At 37.0% G+C, this 22,323-nt stretch overlaps 1 protein-coding gene across 1 annotated transcript in view; it reads right to left on the bottom strand.

The window, feature by feature from the left end:
- The window catches only part of LOC126481730 (titin), a 534,189-nt gene that overhangs the window by 374,514 nt on the left and 137,352 nt on the right, over positions 1-22,323 (bottom strand). The window contains exons 42-48 of the mRNA XM_050105683.1: positions 21,804-22,205; positions 15,841-16,056; positions 13,025-13,201; positions 8,350-8,622; positions 3,575-3,718; positions 3,326-3,471; positions 520-640 (exon numbers count right to left, since the gene is read on the bottom strand). Coding sequence (XP_049961640.1) covers positions 520-640; positions 3,326-3,471; positions 3,575-3,718; positions 8,350-8,622; positions 13,025-13,201; positions 15,841-16,056; positions 21,804-22,205 — 1,479 coding nt within the window. The remainder of the gene's footprint in view (positions 1-519; positions 641-3,325; positions 3,472-3,574; positions 3,719-8,349; positions 8,623-13,024; positions 13,202-15,840; positions 16,057-21,803; positions 22,206-22,323) is intronic.

Raw genomic sequence — 22,323 nt, 5'->3', positions numbered from 1 at the left:
ATGGAGCAAGCAGCAAATATACTCAATAACTCTGTACATGACATGATTATAGTAACATATGAATAATGCTTTACAAATGCTTACACTACTTGCTTGTCTTCAACACTTGCCTTTGTATATTCCATCTTTAAAGCATTTTTCATTAAAAAATCACTTAAACAGTAAAGTAAAATGTCATGCTCCCATTACTACAGTGTCACATTAATGGGATAATTTATGTATGTAATGACTGGTCACCTGTCAAATACAAGCAACATGGAAATAAACACATAATACCAAAGCTGAGAAGAGCTCCGAAAGTCTATCAGTTTTTTTAAAACAGTCAACTTCTAAATATATATAAATCTCACAGCATTGCATGAGTACACCTCTTATTAAAAATGTTAATTTGATTTGTATATGAATGGTATCTCCAATGCAACAAACAGACAAAAATGAAAAGCAATCAACTGCAAAAAACTGTGAATTTACAGAAAATTATAGTTAGCTTTACATACAGAGGTACTCAGAAACACTTACTTGCTTTGATTACCTCTCCATTATAGAACCATTCTACTGTCATAGTCTGGTCACCAACTGGGGTAAGGGAAGCCTCAAAGTGTGCAATCTCTCCCTCACTAAGGTTCTTGAGATCCTGAAACTACAGAGGAAGAAAAATAAGAACATTAGTTATGACTGATTTAAGACAATTATATACTTGAAGTATTCATTTCAAACCATTATTTCATTAACACGATTTCAACCATAAGGTACTTGGCTACAAATTTATTCACATACATTAATGAATTTACCTACAAAATTATATCATTGTACGACACATAGATCAGGTGATGTGATGCCACAAACATTGGAATGCATGAAAACTTGCTTTTGCTTAAAATGGGGTGCATATTACCCAGGCTATACGCATCCAGTGTTTCAGAACAGGAGCACTTAGCAACTTCTAACAAACTTTATGCATAATTTCAAACATTTTCTAAACTTCTTCTTGCTTACATGCTCAAATTCAAATATTTAACACGTTAACTCATTTATTCAGCAATCAAATGTTTGAGGCTGATTCCTTAAAGAATCAGGGATTTTTAATGACTTCAGTGTAGTATGTGCCAGCACCATGTTTCATCCTCTCCCTTCTCTTGCATTGTCAGCAACAGCACTAAAATGACATGTACTCACCATAGATATATGTAAGACACAACACTAACACTTTGCAAAGGTAAGGCATCATTAAAGAAAAAAAACCGTTCCAACTATGCTGTGTGGCTGGATTGAGGAGTTTTTGGCAAACAGAACACAGCATGTTGTTATCAATGGAGAGACGTCTACAGACGTTAAAGTAACCTCTGGCGTGCCACAGGGGAGTGTTATGGGACCATTGCTTTTCACAATATATATAAATGACTTAGTAGATAGTGTCGGAAGTTCCATGCGGCTTTTCGCGGATGATGCTGTAGTATACAGAGAAGTTGCTGCATTAGAAAATTGTAGCGAAATACAGGAAGATCTGCAGCGGATAGGCACTTGGTGCAGGGAGTGACAACTGACCCTTAACATAGACAAATGTAATGTATTGCGAATACATAGAAAGAAGGATCCTTTATTGTATGATTATATGATAGCGGAACAAACACTGGTAGCAGTTACTTCTGTAAAATATCTGGGAGTATGCGTACGGAACGATTTGAAGTGGAATGATCATATAAAACTAATTGTTGGTAAGGCGGGTACCAGGTTGAGATTCATTGGGAGAGTGCTTAGAAAATGTAGTCCATCAACAAAGGAGGTGGCTTACAAAACACTCGTTCGACCTATACTTGAGTATTGCTCATCAGTGTGGGATCCGTACCAGGTCGGGTTGACGGAGGAGATAGAGAAGATCCAAAGAAGAGCGGCGCGTTTCGTCACTGGGTTATTTGGTAACCGTGATAGCGTTACGGAGATGTTTAATAAACTCAAGTGGCAGACTCTGCAAGAGAGGCGCTCTGCATCGCGGTGTAGCTTGCTCGCCAGGTTTCGAGAGGGTGCGTTTCTGGATGAGGTATCGAATATATTGCTTCCCCCTACTTATACTTCCCGAGGAGATCACGAATGTAAAATTAGAGAGATTAGAGCGCGCACGGAGGCTTTCAGACAGTCGTTCTTCCCGCGAACCATACGCGACTGGAACAGGAAAGGGAGGTAATGACAGTGGCACGTAAAGTGCCCTCCGCCACACACCGTTGGGTGGCTTGCGGAGTATCAATGTAGATGTAGATGTAGATGCTTATTTAACTACCCCTTTGGTGTTCCAGCAGACCATTCTATACAACTCTAACTTTAACTTTTTTGTACTTTAGTGCCAAATTAAAGTACACAATGAAATAAATTTTGAATTCAATAAAAAACTGGGATTATGAAAACTCTTGACACTGGACATATGCCACACTAGGGAATGAAATTATTTGGTTATGCAAAATTAAATGTTTGCTTTGTGTTTCATAAGTTTTCTGCTTCTAAGGAACTCAAGAAATGGTCACATTTGCAGATAAGACAAAGCATCGATAACTGAATCAAAATAATCAGATAATTTGCAGAAGCAGTGGCTAGTCACCTATGGTTTGCATTCAACTTTCCTTTGAATTTGCAGAAATATCAGCTTCCTTGTTTAATACCTCACAGCAACTTGTTGAAGACTTATGCACCAGACAACAAACCTCACTCTGAACATTCAAGAAGCTATGGCTATGGTACTAAAAATTATTTTGTCTCTGTGATATGGTGTTGTAAATCACAGCACAATTGTTTGTCACTTAAAAAACACATGCGCAACCCAGCCTATACTGTTGTTCAAATGTGTGCAACCCATACCACATTGGATGTATGGGGGATATTGAATGTTGTTTCATCATTTCTGCTACACCATGGGGGATATTCATCATTTCTGCTACACCTATCTCTGGGAATTCTGTCTTCATATTTTGTAAATACAAGTCCATCAACTGCCTGTATTTTGGTTTTTATTTCTGATATGTATTTTGACTACAGACATTCTTTCACAGAATACACATCTTTCATTTTCTTTTTGTGTCTCTAAAATGTATGTAAATTGTCAGAAAAATGCTGAAACTTATAATTGAGTACAAAAGTTTCATTTGCCATAAACAGTAACCACAATGGGTTTATAATATGACATGTACAGCTGTTCAAATTACATAATATGGTTATTAGAGGCAGTGATATTTGTCAACAAATTCACTGCATGTGCCATCAATTTAAAGGGTGTGTAGCTCTGTTAATGATACAATTTCTCTTTCAAACATTTGAAAGACTTTTTTTGTAAATGTACCTGTGAGGTGAAGACAGGCGGATGGCCTTCCTCGGGTTCTGGAGGAGCTCCTTCTTGCCTCCTCAGTGATTCTTCCAAATCCTGGATTTTTTCCAGACCTTCAGCTCCTTTTGGGTGCTGTGTACGTTCAATTAGACTCTCCTTCCCTACAAAGATGCATCATTCAAATCCGCAATGTCACGAGAAGTCAAAGATCGACAGGTATATGTGTGTTACAAACAGTTGTCTTGTTGTGAATTTCATATTTACCTTTGCAGTATATTGTTGTGGAGGTAAATGCTTCTCCTTTTAAATTGGTTGCTTTACAAGTGTATATTCCTTGATCCCTTTCATAAACATCAGTCAAATCAAGTGTGACAAAGCCAAAGTCACATGTTGTCTTGAAACGTGTTGCTGCAATGAAAATCAAAGTCAAAGTTACGTCCCCATCATTATACCTAGTTTGGCTATGTTACATTGATGATATGATTTAAATTTATACTTAAAGTGACTGCTAATTAAAGTTTCTCATCAAACAGAAAAGTCACTGTTTTTCTGGTTAGACTAGACAAGTGTTATTTAGCTACAAACACATTAAATATTTACATCTCCAACTTTTGTAGTCCTGGCTTCCTCAGTTGTGTGTAATATTACGGTATATTGATAATTTTTACTTATGGACCATCTGACAGCAACTGAATAAAACACAATTTTAGTGCCATACACGTGTCACCTTTAATTTCTGCAAGGCATCATCAGTGGCCTGGAATATGTACATATGTTAGCTATTTAATTTACATTTTTGTCACTGTGCCTATAGGCTATAAACAGTTCTGGTGGTTGGTATTTCCTATTAAGTAGTAATGTTTTGAACTGTACTTACAGTTTGCGTGGACAATTTCTTACATATTACGCTCCTGTTGCATGTTTGGTGTTCTTCTTCTTCTTATGAATACCAGTTTGCAGTTTTTTTCCCACATTCCACACCAAAACATTAAATTGAAACAAGCATTCAGTTCATAGTGCTGTGGAATGTGGGAAAAAATCCACAAACTGGCATTCATAAGAAGAAGAACAACACCAAAAATGCAACAGGAGCGTAATATGTAAGAAATTGTCCACGCAACCTGTAAGTACAGTTCAAAACATTACTAAAGTACAGTTCAAAACATTACTACTTAATAGGAAATACCAACCACCAGAACTGTTTATAACCTATAGGTACAATGACAAAAATGTAAATTAAATAGCTAACATATGTACATATTTCAGGCCACTGATAATGCCTTGCAGAAAATAAAGGCGAAACGCGTATGGCACTAAAATTGTGCTTTATTCAGTTGCTGTGAGACAGTCCATAAGTAAAAATTATCAATATACCGTAACATTAAATATTTATTACTATAATGAAAACCCCAGGTGAAAACAATAAACAAAATTGAAGAAATACAACCATTCAACAGCAGATGATTATAAAGCTCATCTGGACACAAGGCAAGAACAGCCTCCACTCTTTCCTCCACAACCTCATCTACTCCTAAATTCACTTCACGTGATTCTGCTCAACTTCATGATTTACCTTTGTGGAGGTTTGATCTCCACCCCTCATATAACTGCACAAAAATCTCATTTCATATCAAACACACCATCCACTAGCTGTACCACCACACTGATAGCAGCAGTCCATTACAAATCACAATGTTTCTTCCTACAGCTTCAGCACTGATGGGCACCACAAATGCAGTGAGAAATGGGGTATCCAAATTATGTATGATGAAACCTCACCAGAGCTTTTACAAGCAGACAGTATCCCACTGAGAAAGTTCAGAAACAGATTTCCCATGCCAGTTCTCCCTGTGACAGCAATAAATCCATAACCATTGTAATCCAACCACTGGCTAGTATTCCTCCTCTCTCCCAAGCCATAGAAAATGCTTTTACATCCTTCGCCAAGATTTTACTAGCTCTTGCACACCCTGAGATTGAGGATATTCTGTCCAAAATCATGCCCTCATACCCTGAATCATACCCCTTTATCCAGAGTCAATGTGCTACTCAGTGACTCACTCAACCTACAAAATATCCCAGTTGGTGGAAGAGGCATTTTCTTCCTCTCACATCCTTCATCTTGAATAATCTCTCATAAACATTAGTGATTGAATGGCCACATGTGTGTACACATGAGAAGCCAGGTAATGGGGCAAGGCACAGAAGCAATGGACAGTGTACATGCACAACGCAATTTAAGCCAATAGCATTATTTTATAGTACGTGTCTGTAGCGTACACTAAAAGGTGCAGATTAAAAATGAGATTCGTACTAGTATACATACGGTGACACATATTTTGCCACTGCAGAATTCATTATGGGTGACATATGGCAACCACAGAAAATATTGCATTAATCAAAGATAATGATAATGATATGTGTACATAAATTTTTCAACAGTGAGTTGGAAGTAGAATAATGTCTCTCATCAGCACTGAATATCCCAGCACTGCCAGCTGCCACAGGACAGAACACCTGAGTATGTGGTGGGAGGCAGAGACAGGGGGCACACTGGCAACGCTACAAAGTATTGTGATCTCTCAGGCATTCCCCATGTGAATGATTAATGGTGTGCTTCTGGGTCTCTACGCATAAAATGGAAACAATAATTCACAGTCATGGTGTGTTCCTGCCAAGTTATGCATAAAATGGAAACAATAATTCAGCAGAACACTCGAAAGCACAACTTCAGTGCACAGTTCTGCCTTTCTCTCTCTCTGAGCAGAATAAATAACGCAGCTGCCTTTGAATGTGCACATCACTGTTTAAAAGAAGAGTAGCTGAAAAGCTGGTTAGTTCTTTTGTGCCTATGTGTCACACATCAAATTAGCAGCAAGTTAGTGTTTGTTTCAACTTGTATCTGTTTATTTTATAACTCTAACTATGGCCCTATAATGATACTCATCTATATACAGTTAACAAGGGAGACTTATTTAACTATGAATAATATTATCTACAGTTCTATTAGAGATCTTCATTCTTATAATTCACATAACTTCTCTAAGGAGGCTAAGAAAAGATTCTCTTCATATTTTTTAAATTTCACATAATTTTCAGTGTTGTACCCTACATCTGTAGAAAAAATATTAGAACAGTAATACTATATAATGCAGTTCTCACTCTAAACTCTAGGTGAGCATGTTGTGTTTGTTTGGATTTTTTTAAATCTTGACTTGTAGTTGTGAGCATTAGAGCAATTCAAAAATTGACTTCAATTATTATACATAAATGTAATGTTGTGGGACGTGCATGTGAGAATTTCAGTGTCTTTCTTCACCTTATACTTTACAGTTCATATTTGATGAACAGAAATTTTATATCCTCCTGTCACTGCTGCACTAATAGCTTCCCTCACACTCAGACTTTGTATACCCATTTATGCTATTTATAATTCTTCATTCAACTTCCTCTGTACTAAATGTTCTTGAATTCATCTTCACCATTGTCATTACATTCCTGTATCTGACCAGTGACATAATTTTTATGAATTTCCTGACATGTTTTCCATGGTCTCCTTAAGGTAACTCAGGTAAATACTGGATTCATTCCTTCAACAACATAATGATCAAGTCATTATCTAGTTGTTTTCCAACTGAGATATCTATTCTCCTCTTTTGCAGTCCAAATATTCATGGTTAAATCATCCTTTTTTCCTTACTTTATTGTAGTTAACTGAGGAAATGAGAAAAGGAATCAATGCAGCTGATGTGAAAATAAAGAGTTTACAGCATAAAAACAAAACAGAACAAAACTTCCTGGCACATTAAAACTGTGAACTTGACAAGGACTCAAACCTAGGAATTTTACTTTTCAAGGGAAAGTGCTTTAAGACTGACCTACTCAGTCATCACTCATGACCTGCCAACACAGCTTTACTGGCGCCAGTACCTCTCTCCTACGTACCAAACTTCTCAGAAGTACTCCCACATGCCTTGCAGGACTAACATTCTTGGAAGAAAGGCTGATGTGGAGAATTGGCTTAGTGATAACCTACAAGATTGCTCACAGAATAAATTTTCACTCTGCAGCAGTGTGTGTGCTGATCTAAGACTCTTTGCAGATTGAAACTGTGCAGTAGACTGTGACCTGGACCCAGACCTTTCCTGCAAGCAAGTGCTCTATGACTGAGCTATGCAAGCACGACTGACGACCTGCCCTCACAGCCTTGCAAAAAAAAGGGGCTTGTAAAGCAGACACCAAAATGAAATCTTCAAAGGACTAAGCAGTCACCTATTATAGAACTACAATTTGTATCATTCACTAACTGCAGGTGTAAAGAAATTAGGTCAAAAGGAACAAAAAATATGACAGATGTTCCATTCATTTCGAGAGTGAAGAGAAAATGGTACACTGTGATGGCATTCTGCCAAAGAGAAGAATACACTCAAGGCCTAGGGCCAAAATGGATGTAACTCGTACAAAGTATTTTTTGTAAATCAACTGTATCCACTGAGAAACATTCCTTTTTTTCTTTCTCCATTCTTCCTTTGTCTAATTTCGTATTGTTTTATATTACTCAAAGTAGTATTATAATTTTATCTATTTCTTTATACATACTTGTGAGCATATTACATATGGCATTTTATTATTTTTATTTGTATATATGTTTTTACGTTACAGTAATTTGTATGTGTCACTCTACCAACTCTGATTGGCATTAACTTTTTTTGCTCAGCAGTTTTATTAAAGCATCCAACATTCAGCTTTTGCTGCAACCAAATCAGGACTACTGGTTTCTATTAGTTCCATGCACCTACTTCCCCCTCCACCCCTCTCTTTCTTGATCATGGCTTTCAAAGTACCTTATGTACCAAAAATGTTCTGGCTAAATGCAAGCTCCTAATATTTCCGACACATCAGTAGTAACACATATATATTGTTTTCCTTGTGACCTAAAAAACTTAGGAACATCTGACACTAATTAACACATTCATTATATATCAGCATTGTATTACACAGAAGTACACAAGCATAATCTGTTGGTACCAAGGTATTACCATGTTCAAGAGGCTTTCCTTTGAAGAACCATTCAACTTTGAGATTTGGATCTTCCTTGGGCTCAACTTGACACTCAACATGCAAAGCTTCATTTTCATTCAGTGTTACTTGTTCTTGAAGTGGCACCACAAATACTGGCTTTGGATAATCTTTTTCAGGAGCTAGAGGCTGCCTCTGATATTTTGATAAGTATGCTCCTTCTGCCTCACGCACAGCCTCAAGGCCTGCTTCACCCTGTGGATGTTGTGTCTGCAAGAAGATGTCTTGCTTGCCTGAAAGAGGAGAAAAAAGGACAATTACAACAATCACACAATGTAGAATAATTTATTTAATTTGTGCCAAAAACATTCTCTAAGAGAATTTTATAACATTAGTAACATGTAAACAGCAGTCGAAATGGGCTTAACAAAAGTTAAAAACCTTCTGAATAATGGGTCAAAGAGGTGTCATGTCAACAAAACCTGTTGTGAGGCTACAGAAATTGAGTAGTTCAATTCAGAATACTTTCTTAAGGGCAGAACTGAAAAGTTTTCTGAACCCTCATCGTCGCATATAAATGAGTAACTGTGTCATTTATTAATATTACACTAAAGCACATATTTAAATGGTGCACAGGTCCGCATTTTTATGTAGGATATGTTATGTTAAGTGTATAAATTTGTTGACGTCATATTGTTATTTGTCTGAGGTAATCTTGGGGTGGCATGGAGTCGGAGTTCACTAGCAGACACTTGTACGCCATGACGTTTCTGATGTCGCATTGATGTTGAAGGGGCCCTCAGAGAAAATGAGGTCAAGAATAATCACACAAGTATGTATTTATAAATTGTATCAATCAAATGAGAAGTCATTACATTGTTTTAGTTCTACTCAAGAATCCACAATGAATGTATGCTTGTAAATTTTCATGCAATAAATGTAAACTGTTATACAGTTCAGTGGAATTCATTGTAAGAATAATTTTTCATGATTCTGCCACCCAGAACCTTCTCAATGTATTGATTTTCTTATGTTCTTTTAATGGTATATCTTTCTCTTATTTGATTATATAAAATAAAAATGATGAAGTCAAAATAATTAAATAAAGCCTAAATACAAACACACAGGTTAAAATACTTATACTGTTGACTGTCAAAGGACGAACTCTACATTGACAACATTTATAAGAGATGTTCCTGTCTCAACACAGAATAAGATAACAAATTTTGTATGCTATACAAACTAACAGAGAAATCATAGTTCACATGAAGTGATAAGAAAGGAAAAAATTAAATTAAATTTAGAACAAGTAATGAATTAAAACATAAAGAGGAAACTTTTGTGAAGAGCAAGCAGAGATAAAAAGAGACATGGAAAAATTAGGAAAAAGGAATAATGCCTTACTATCAAGGAAATGATTCATATCAGATCATTTCAACCTGAACCACACCCTGGGTAATAACACTTATAATTTTAGCAAGCAGAAACTTAGGAGATATGCCTCCACAGTATAATGGAGCATATTATGTTTCTGAACCCAGATGACCCCAATCTCCTTTGCCTGCTAATCTGTTTCCTCTCTCTTTCTTCATACAAAATTGTTTACTAACATTTTTCCACTACTTTCTCCTCTCTTGCATCCATAACCTCTTGAAGCACTGCAGTCATTATATTGGTGTTCTGCTCTACCTTCTCATTCTGTCAAAAGATGTATTGTTCACTTTAAAATTATATCTGAACCTTTCTTTATTTTTCTCCCTCTTCTAACAACAGACATTGGTTTTCTCAAGGTGCCTTTTGTTTCATCAAAATATTTTCAGGCAGGAATTCATTTCCCCAAAGCAATTTGTCTTGTATGCGAAAATAAGTTTGATTTTAATAGTTTTCATGGCTGTAAATGCGTTTTACCAACTATTCTGTAAGTTGTATGGTCTTGTCACCTCAGGACATTTTGTTACTGGTTTCTGCCACTATTCTGTGTCATGCTTCATAGTACTGACATTGGAATTAACATCAACAGACTTTAATAGCAACGGTGTGTCACATTTCAAACCAGACACTCCACCCATTATGGTCGACTGATGTAGAAGGATCTTCAACAGTACCAAAGGGAAGTCTGTTGGCAGATAATACTAATAGTGGTCTCAGATTTTCACAGGTGATGCAGTTATGTATAATGAAGTAATATTTGTAAAACACTGCACAAGTATTCATCTTGCTAAAATCTCACATTGATGCAAAGATTGGCAACTTGCATTAAATGTTCTTAAATGTACAATTTTGTAGTTCACAAAGCAAAAAAATGTAATATCCAATGACTACAATATCAGTGAGTCACAGTACCTGGGTGTAGCACTTTGCAGGGATATGAAATACAATGTGGACACAGGTGGAGTCATAGGTAAAGCAGACAGCAGGATGTGACTCACTGGTAGAATACTTGGGAGAGCAATCTGTCTAAAAAGAAAATTGCATACAATAGACTAATGCAAACCACCCTATAATAGTGTTCAACTGTGTGGGAACCATGCCAAACAAGACTAACATGGGATATGGACTGCACACAGAGAAGAGCAGCACAAATTGTCACAGGTTTGTTTGACCCATGGGAGAGTGTCACACATACGCTGAAGAAACTGAGCTGGCGTACACTTGAAGACTGGCACAAACTATATAGTAAAAGACAACTTAGAAATTTTCTAGAACCAACTTCAAGTGTGAAATCTAGGAATATATTACAACCCCCCTACATATTACTCCCATTGAGATTGTGAATTATAGCCCGCATACAGGCATTTAAGTAATCACTCATCCCAAGCTCTGAATGCGAAAAGGTTCTAATAACTGGTACAATGGAAAGTATTCTCTGTGTGCATTTCAAAGTGATTTGCAGAGATGGATGTAGATGTAGATCACTAACTTGAAGCATGAAACAGTGAGAAAGTGAGCAAAGTACTACTTTGCAGTAAAAGTATTTTAAAAAAGGCCCAAAGTTGGAATAGTTAGAGCTCATCTACAAAACACGTGTGTTCAAATACAGATCTAGATTTTAATTTTTATAGAATTAAAAAGAACAAAACACCTTGGCTTTTGTGTGAATGATGAATTCACAACTACACAGCAAACTCTCAAATGTGTGTCACACGCCATCATATTCACAGTGCTAAGGGAAACAGACTCGAATAACAGCAACAAATTCCAGTATTTGTAACCTGCTGAACTACAGTGCAGATCTGAATTTCATATCTATTCAATGAGTAATCCTGATAACAAACTTATGTTCACAAATAAGAAATATAATAACGTTATGACAACGCCCATCCAGCATTGGCTGCACTTTTACACACTCATCAATTCCCTTGAAAAGTGACAGTTACTGCTCAATCTCCACACAGTTAAGCAAACTGACACCGCAGAAGTCACTGAAGGTTAGTACATGTGCAGTATTCCACTACTTTCTTCTCCAATATCATGACATCCTTATTGTGGACGAACATGCTACAGCACAGCAGGTCCAGGTTGGGCTCAAGCTGTCTTGTTTATCTGCCATGGCAAAACACCCACAAACGACATCGGCCACAGCTCGCCGTAATTGTGTCCATACAACTGCAGAGCCCACAGCTTATCATTCCACAAAAGTGTTGAATTCCAAGCGTCTCAGTTTCACCATCAGTCCACTACCACAGAGTGCCAAAAGTATTAAATGCACAATTTGGACCATATGGACCCCATCACTCTGCCGTTCTGTCCTTGTTGCTTGGTGCTGTTTAATCCTCCACTCCCCGTTGCCAGAGGGCCACTCGCAGCCAACTCGGCAGTCCAGTACCTCTGGCGAGGCCAATATTGACGTTAACACTCACGGCCGGAACACAATCAAGCCGAAAATCAGCACAAAGGTTTAGACTGAATAATTTGTTTAAATGATGAAATTAACATTTATAGTTACACAAACAATACTTTTGACAAAACTGTTAATTACTTTGGAATCAATTAAGGGCTGGCTTTACTAACATGTTTATGAATAGAGCCAAACAGATCCTTTAAGAATACCAGTGTTTCATCTTTCAAACGTTTATAATTAGTACAGAATTTGTATTTGTTTACATGTCAACAATAGAATTTAAGTTATGAAACAACTACTGATTTCACTCTATAACAAAAGGTACTAACTAGGAATAGTTGAAATAAATTAGAAAATCAGTTACATACATAAAACTAAGCACAAAATTAGATCTGGTGTTATATTCTTTAGAACTGAGGGCCAACCTTTCTCTTTTATGGAAATACAGATTACATTCATGTGTGTCAGTGGTAATTAGTTAAAAATGAATAAACGAATTTAAGGAGGCAGATGGCGAAACAAGAGGGGAAGTAAAATTATCCCAGCTTGCTTTGTCACATACTGAGCTAGGTTGGAGGCACCTTTGAGCCACATTTCCAACTTATATGTCACTATGGGAGACAATTACTGGGTTTGAAAAAACTGGTCCTTAAATTTTGTGAAGCAGTGTAAATATGATTCACCCAGTGTTGTAAAAGGAGACAAAAAGAACAGTGTCATAGATCCCTCATCACTACATGTAGAACCGTACTTGAGCAGTAAGAAATTAATCCATTCCAAATTGAGAGATATAGTTTCAAAGTAAAGTGACTTCTATAATAATAAATTAATATCTAGAATTAAATTTTAGTTACTTGTGCATTTCAGAGTTCCTGATGTTGCAGCCTGTCCCTTGCTATTTGTGGCTTTACAGCTGTACACACCAGAATCCTCTGCATAAGCATGAATTATATCCAGAGCCACATAGCCAAAATCATAAGTGGATTTGTAGCGAGCACCAGTGGGCAATGGCTTGCCATTTATGAACCATTCTGTAAAAGAAAAAGAGTGTATGCATTACAGAACCATTTTATCAATGCAGATAACCAACAGTAACAAGAATGATCTCAAAAAAAAAAACCACATATACAGTACAGTCTCTCTCTCTCTCTCTCTCTCTCGTAACACCATGCTCCACTCCCACGCCCTCCTGCCTCTTTCACACACACACACACACACACACATATGACAGAACATTTATGAAAAAAAAAGTTTTTAAATAAAATCATGGGAGAATGCAAGATCAACATACGAAATATCTATTTCTTACCTGCTTAGTCTCTTAAGAAGGAATTTAATTTATCAAAAGATTGAGATTCTGACTAAAATCTTGCAATAGCATCAGTAAGGTATCCTGATATATTCAGTGTGATCATTAATATTCCATTCTTGATTCATACATAAAGTGTATTACTCTGCTCTAAGCTACGCTTCTTATTCCCTGAACCCACCAGACATGTTCTGTTCACTTATCTCTTTGATGTTTCTTCTGTGCTGATGGATACCTTTTTTTTATTCATTTTTCCTTCTTATGTTTTTTCATACTCTCCTACTCTACTCATACTTATTCTGTGTGTCATAAAATTCTCTTTGACTCAAACGTAACAAACTGTGTTGATGTGAGGTAAAAGTAAAGTGTGTATAATACCTCTTATCTCATTTCTACTTTGCCCCTATTTGTCTTTAATTCAAACAAATAGGAACTCAACTTGGGTAAGGAGGAAGGGAAATAAAACAGAAGGAATATATGCCTGAGAGAGAGAGAGAGAGAGAGAGAGAGAGAGAGAGAGAGAGAGAGTATTAAGTCAAAGATTGTAGAATAATAAGCACTGTTACAGATGTATTTCAGATAAAATGGAATGGTTTGTTTCACAGAAAATGGAATGGAACTATAGAGCGAAAAGCAAGGATAGATTACAAAAAGAAGAAGATAAAAATGTGGCTCTCTGCAAGAATAATGTCAATAAAGTATATTAAAATAGAGAAAAAATGGAAACCAGAAATACAGAAAACATGTAACAAAAAGATAGAATGTGATAAAAGTTGGAGCTCACTCATCCTTCTTCTCTTTTTTTATTCTATAATTTTTTTTATATCTATACTTTTTCCTCTCTTACTCTTTTGTTTAATTTATATTTCCATTTATTACAATTTGTTAGCATCATTATTTCCAATGATGCTTTCTCTTCTTCAATTGGCCCATTTCTCCCTCTCACTCTGTCCCTCCCTTCTATTAAATCTTAATGCTTGCTACCATATTTTTGATGCCCGACTCCCCAACCCCCACCACACTTCAAATCATTTCTTAATCTGACCCACCCCACAGCCCAACTTCTCTCCATTCAATCATCTTTCCTCTCTGAAGAAAAAAGTTGTGCTTCCAACATCTAGGTATACTGTTTCCTAGTTTTACATTTTCACTGGCAGTAATGGCAGTTGTGCTACCGCAAAGTAAGTACTGGCCAGCCCATCTATATCATTGCACATTTAACAATTTTTTTCCAATAGATTTTTTCTCAATGCAAGCATTTTAGGTTAAGCTTTACCATGACTGTTACTGACATTAAATGAAACACAAGTTTACTGTTACCAGTCACTGATTGTTTATCTCCATCACGCATTTCAAAGATTTAAACCTCGATCATCAGAAGGATTTACATTTGTTAGTATGACATGTGCATGTGTGTTGAGTTACAAATTTTTGGAGGAACTTGTGGCACTGTTCAGTGGAGAAACAAAACACTATTTCAGAACATAATGTTGTTACAATGTATATTCTTTGCACTTTGTGATAACGTTCTCTTCTGCTGTATGATCGTTGCACCTAATAGTTTCCAGATGACATATTTGTTTATAAATTATGATGGTATACATGTGATGTGTTATGACAGTGAAAGGAATCTGTGACCACTGGAGGTACACTATTTTACTTATTTTATTTTTACCATTAGATATACATTCAGTTTTTTCTCAAAAGAAATCAGAATCCTTGTTCTGAAACAGTGTTTTGTTTCTCCACTAGACAGTGCCACAAGTTCTTCCAAAAAATCATAGCACAACACACACACACACACACACACACACACACACACACACACACACAAATGCTGTACTAACAAATGTAAATCCACCTGATGATGGACGTTTAAACCTTTGAAACACACCATGGAGACAAATAAACATTGTCTTGTAACAGTAAACTTGTTGTTTCATTTAAAGAATTTTTTCTTTTTATGTGCTTAACTTTGTGTTTATTAAATTTTTAAATTTAAAATTGATGTTTTTCCAGGGATGAAAGTTTTGCCAAACATTATTTATAAAAACTTCATCAGTGCTACTGTACTAATGGTCCAAAATGAATGTTATTTTCTCCATACTTAGTGTGATGGAAGTACTGTGTACTTCACTCACTATGCACGATACTTAATAAGTGACAACAATTTCAAAACAATATATTTTTTTGGAGTTTATCAACAAACATTGATACAATTAATTAACTTGGTGGCATTTGGCCTCTTGCATTTCTTCAGATTACCAAATATATAAGGTGATCACAGAAGTTGCTTTTTTAATGGAATGACAGAAGAAAACAGCCATGTGCAACAGACAAGACATGGACATCAGTACTCACCGATATTGAGTGTTGGATCTTTTGAAGGTTCCACGTGGCATTCAAAGTGAACACTCTCGCCTTCAGTACAGACAACGTTATTCAAGTGGGTAATAAACACTGGTGATTCATAGGTAGGCTCAGGAGCTTCAGGACGACCAGCCTTTGGTTCTTCAAGAGCTTCAATCTTTGGTAAGGCCTCAGGACGAAGTGATCCAGCTAATAGCCAGTGTCGATCTATGGAATGGTATGAAAGCATTATGCAATACCAAAAATTATACTGGTCTTTAATTTTTCTGTAATTACGTGATTCAGTTTTGTCGTAGCATGATAAGAGGGAATGTAAAGACAACTTTGGAAAGTCAAATAAAGTGAGACTTTAGCAAAACAAATTAATTTATGGTAACATATTAAACAGTTAGTATCCAATTAACTGAGAAATTAATACTTGTGATAACTATTAACATTACTATTCCTACTTGTAACAATAATAGGACAAATTTTCAGAATACAGTGAATTCTTCAAATCTGGTAGCAGTTATCGACTTATTCACATGTGTGGTAATGAACTGTAGAAGCCTGACTGTTACTGCAACCACAATCTTTGGAGAGATTCTAGACTTGTTCATGTCAAATTGTCTAACTCTCAATAGTAGATTAGTTTATATATACTTTTTGATACATAAATCCATAGCAAAGAGATCCTCAAGGATGTAAAACATGTCATAAAAGGAAAATACATAATACATATTTACAGAGAAAGAAATGCTGATGTTCCTTCTTCAGACCCTGAGCAAAATAGTCCTCATGAATTTGGAATAAGTAAACATATCTTAAACATATTTTCATTTCAGAGATGATAAAAACACACTTTTCACAAACCATGTACGTATCACTATCAAGAAGATACAGTTTATTCAATGCCACAAGAACGAAAAAAGGGGTGGCAGCAGAAAAGAGTGGATATGAATTGTACGGGTATGGAAATAGTAAGATTGGGGTCTACCACATTCTTGAAACTACAATTTAATAGAAATATCAACTGGACAGTTTAAATCCTTGATCTATGTAAAAGACGGGGTTTAGCAAAATTTGCAACTCGAACTTCAGCTTTCATTTGTGGTAAAGATTGAATCAGAAGTGCTTATTTGGGCTATTTTCACCACCTTATAATAAATGGAATCATTTCTGGGAAAATCACAGAGAAATAAAGCTTTTATCAAAGCAAAGAGCGTTATCAGATTCATTCGTTGATTCCATCCCAGATGGTCTTTTAAGAACTTACTGAAACAAATAGGGATCCTCATGACCTCATTTTTTTATTGTTGTCCAACCTGTATTATTGTATAAGTCCATTTTCTTGTACACAAATAATAATAAAATTTTGTGAACCAAGGAAATAAGCATTTTGTTTCATTAATACAATAGACAACATTTTGCCAAGAACCTAACGTTGAAGCAGGTAAAGTGGTAACACAACTGAGCTATGCATGACCTTACTTTAAAAAAATAGCGAATGACTCTTCCTACTCTTTGCTGGAATTTTTTGACAGTGTTTGATATTTTTGAATTGGCGTAAATTTTAATTATTGTCACATGTTCATAATATCATAATATCTGAAAAATTGAAGAATCACAGTACTTATGAAAAAGTTATATACAGATTAGGTTGTAAGCCTTATGACTGATGGGGTATGATCATACTGTAATTATTTGACTACATGACAGTGATGCACTAGGACTATGAATCAACTGCAAACAACCCAAAAGAAAATCTGTAATCTGAGGTTGATAAGACTTTTTGACTGTTCTGACAATTAAAAAAGTGACTTTCTGAAACTTGGTTTGCTTTCTTAAGGCTTTGTTATAGCAATCCAATGCTGAATACAGTGAGGAAAATGGTAACTCGGGCTCCATACTGCTCTCAAATGGGAAAAAAACATATTAAATTACATTCACGTGTGTGGGTGTCTGTGTTGCTGTAAATGTGAGCGTGTGTACTTAAATGAGAAGAAAAGCATTAGCTCAATAGCTTGTGAAGTTTCTGAGTTATTGTATGTTTCTATGCATCATAAATCAATCAACTACATGTAAGTGGCTTCAGTTTCCTCATTTTTGTTTATTGTTTCAATTCTGCAATTTCTTTTTGTGTAATAGAACATACGTCAACAGTATTTGAAAGTACAGCTGAATATACACTTGCTTCAAAGATTTATAGTTATATTTTTTGAACATTTCTTTGCATAACACAAAATTAATACATAAATATGTTTTTTCTTTCAAAAATAAAACATGTCACAGATATGCAATACAACAAACTGTCACAGAGGTTTTCAGTGTCTGTTGATTCAGACACATAAGTTTCTGTCACTTTACTGCAAAGAGATTTCATTTTGTAAACTGCATTATCCTTTTTTCTTAAAAGTCCAAAATAATGTTGATAAAAAAGATTATGACTGTTATATTCATCATTTTATTAAGCATATCTTTCATTGTTTTTAGGAAGTATAAGAATGATAGCCTCCAACTCTTCCAAAACATCCAGTTTCTTTCCCATGCTTTCAGCATGTAAAATGTTTAGCCTATCATTTATTTAATTTTCCGATGTTATACAAATGGTCCACTGTTACTGATTTTCCTAAATGGTTCAAAAGAAATATGTCCACATTCTCTTTGACACATGCCTGATAACAACTGCCTCTCTGGCAAGTTAATTTGCAGTAAGAGCTAAAACAACTGCTCTCTGCAACATTACTCTAAAGACAGCAAGTCTGTTTATAATGTGGCATTGAGATGTGTTGTGCATAATGATATCAGTCTCTATCTTCTGTGTTTATGAAATACACAATGTTGCATAAATATATCTGTAAAACTTTACAGTAACTGAACTTCCATGTGGACATTCAAATAACTTCACAGGAAGTTTTGAATTGATGTGATATAAATGTAGTAATTTCAGAATATTTTTGTAACAAACACTGAAATAACCAAAGTATACTAGGACTGTAAGTGGCATCTGAAGATGAACCCACAATGTATGACTTGTGCTAGGCATAAATAAAACATGTTTTATGACTGAAGTTGATTTAATTTAGAACACAGTTACAATCGTAGTCATGTATCTCATGGATAAGATGAAAAAACTACACAGAGACACATGCAAATGAAAAATGAAATACATTATCATGATCCAATAGTGAGCCGACTTGCAAGCTTCTGAACAAAGCTTTCTTCAGAAAAGAGAAACACACACATGTTCACACCAGCAAGCACACCTCACAAATACGTGATCACTACCAGCAGTCAGGCTGAGGGACAGCAGAGTAAGGTTGGGGGAAGAGGAATTGGCATTGCCTGGCACAGTATGCAGGGACTGGAGGTGGCAGGCCAGGGCTGACAGGCTCAGCACTGGGACGCTGTGGGGGACGGAGAGGAGGGGGAAAATGAGGAGTGGAAAGGAGAGGAGCAGGAAAAGGGAAAAGACTGGATGCTTCGCAGAGAGCAGTGAACAGTGAGGGTGACGGGAGGTGAATTGTGAGGAGGTGATAGCACAGAGGGGCCAGAAATAGCTGGGTGGAGGGTGTGGGATAGTAGGTTACAGGAGGCTGAAGCCAGAATGATCTTAGGAATGGTGAATAATGTTACAAGGATAACTCCCGTCTGAGCAGTTCAGAAAAGCTGATGGTGGGGGGGAGGTTCCAGATGTCCCGCATTGTGAAGCAGCCACTGAAATCAAGTACTTTATGTTCGGCTGCATGTTATGCCACAGGTTAGTCCAGTTTGCTCTTAGCTGCAGTTTGGCAGTGGCCATTCATTCTGGTGGACCGCTGGCTGGTCATACCAATATAAAAACCAGAACAATGATTGCAGCAGAGCTGGTATATGACATGGCTGCTGTCACAGGTGGCATATCTCTGATGTAGTAGGATACGTCTGTGACAGGATTGGAATACGGTGTCCCATGTGGGCAGATTGGGCAGGCCGTACACCTGGGTCTTCCACAGGGACGTGATTCCTGTGGCAAGGGATTGGGGTTGGGTGTGGCATAGGGATGGACTAGGATGTTCTGAAGTTTGGGTGGAAGACAGAACATTACTTTTGGAGGGGGTGAGATGAATGGCCATTGCCAAACTGTGGCCAAGAGCAAAGTGGGTCACCCTGTGGCACGACATACAGTTGTACAAAACACACTGGATTTCAATAGCGGCTTCACAACATGGACCCTCTAGATCCTCCCCTCCACTACCAGTTTTTCTGAACTGGGTGCAGATGAAAGTCACCCTTGCAACACATTCTCCGCTCCTGAAGTCATACCAGCCTCAACTTACAGTAACTGACTGTCCTCTACCCTTCACACAACTGTTCCTGCCTCCTCTGTTCTGTCACCTCTTCACAACTGACCTCCCCTCATCCTCACTGTACACTGCTCTCTGCAAGTGCATCCAGTCTTTTCCCTTCCTTCTGCTCCTCTCCCTTCCACTGCCCATTTTTCTCCTTCTCTCCCTTCCACACAGCCTCCTGACTCTATGCCTGTCAGCTATATCCTGCCACATCTAGTCCTTGCATGCTCCACCAGACAGCACCGATTCCAGTTCCCCCACTCGTATCCTGCTATCCCTCCCCCTTCCCCACCTGCTCTAGGTTGTTGCTCCTATTCAGCACATTTCTGTTGTAGTCTGGCCAGACTGGCCAGAAGTAGTGGTCACGTGTGAGCGAGTTGTGCCTGCTGGTGTGAATGTGTGTGTGTTTCTCTTTCCTGAGGAAGGCTTTGGCCGAAAGCTTATATGTAACAGTCTTTTCATCATGCTTGTCTGCAACTCCATGCGTCCTCTTTATGGTGAATAGCAATCTATTCTTTTCATATTATCATTGATATTCCAGGATGTATGTGTCCCCTCCCTCATTTCACCACACATCAGCTATCAACTTGGAAGTCAGACAGTAAATAGTTTAATCTGTAGTATACCACACAATCGCTTTTTCACCATCTTTTGTTGATGTGCATAGGTCTTTATAAGGGGAGCTGCTGCTTTGCTTGGGCTCAGTCATTCCTTTCTTTTCCTCATGTTAGCATAAAGACATCATTTCTTGTCACTAGTAATGATGCAAGATAGGAATGGCCAGTATTGTTCATGAGCCAGTTGATGACGAGCAAGCACAGATGCACATGTGGCCATATGGTGATTTTTGCGATTTTGTCTTAGAGCAAGTTGTACCATACATCCAATTTTTCAACCTTCCCCTTTAGCTGTTCATGTCGCACAATGGTGGAATGATCGCAGTTCAGTGAATTTGCCAGGTCTCGAGTACACTGACGTGGGTCATTGTGAGTTAACGTGTTTCAATGAACCCCAAAGGTCTTCCTGAATGTGGAGAGTCACTAATGGACTCAGACACAAGAATATGTCAGAAATGTTCTGATTTCTCCACTTGGCACACCATTAACAGCTCCACTCACTATTGCCAAATGATAAAATGACAATATAAACTTATGTACCACCCTAATACATCAATACCGGTACTGAAGATATTCTGAAGGCACATTTTAACTCTTCTATCATATAAAACATTTTTATTATTAGCCTTTTCTGTGTGATGTTGTTTATACACGTGTTATGTTGATTGATAGACTGTCATAGTTTCTGACTGTGTTGGTCTTCTTTTCTATGTGTTGGACATCTTAGAATGAAGTTTCTTGAAATGTGGTCTAAAATACTCATTATTTCTGACCCCATTGATGCATCTGATTACCTTCTCTTGCCAAATGAGAAGTTGTTTTGCTCCAGAAGAATACCCCATAACAAAATGGCCTATGTCAAGTGGGTGTCGAAAAATTAATTATCAAATAGTGTCAAGTATATAACAAATATTCAAGGATAAATGTTACAAAAATATATCTGAAAATACAAAGGATTAAAAGCATCAAACAATATATTGATGAACATGGACCACTACAACATGCTTCACATGAAAGCAACACTCACCTTCAACTTTGAGAGTACAAGTTGATACAGCCTCTCCCAGTAAGTTTGTGGCTTTGCAGGTGTAAATGGCTGAATCATCAGCTCGTAATCCAGTGACAGACAAACTGACATGGCCAAAGTCAAACGTAGTCCTAAGTCTAGTGCCAGTAGCAAGTGGTTTTCCATTCTTGAACCATTCAACTCGAAGGTTTGGATCTGTGCGTGGCTCCACTTGTGCCTCCAATAAAATATTTTGACCTTCTACGAGTTTATCATGGCTGGTCAAATGAGTTGTGAAAACAGGTGCTTGTTGAGGTGTTGTATCTACAAATTGTGGAGGAACTTTATTCATTTCTGCCTCTTTCAGCTGAATCTTTTGCCATGCATCAGGTTGAAGAGTATCTCCAATAATTGATGAACGTGCTGAAATTAACAGAAAAAAATATTTACTTATGTGATACCACATATTTCATAAATAGTACTTGTTAGTAAAGCAGTTTGATTTAAAATGTAGCATTTACGTTTGAAGTTATACCTATAG

Source organism: Schistocerca serialis, chromosome 5 (genome assembly GCF_023864345.2).
Source record: "Schistocerca serialis cubense isolate TAMUIC-IGC-003099 chromosome 5, iqSchSeri2.2, whole genome shotgun sequence".
NCBI classification, from domain to species: Eukaryota; Metazoa; Arthropoda; class Insecta; order Orthoptera; family Acrididae; genus Schistocerca; species Schistocerca serialis.
Note: the sequence above shows the minus strand (reverse complement) of the source record. Positions and strands in the feature narration are given on the sequence as shown.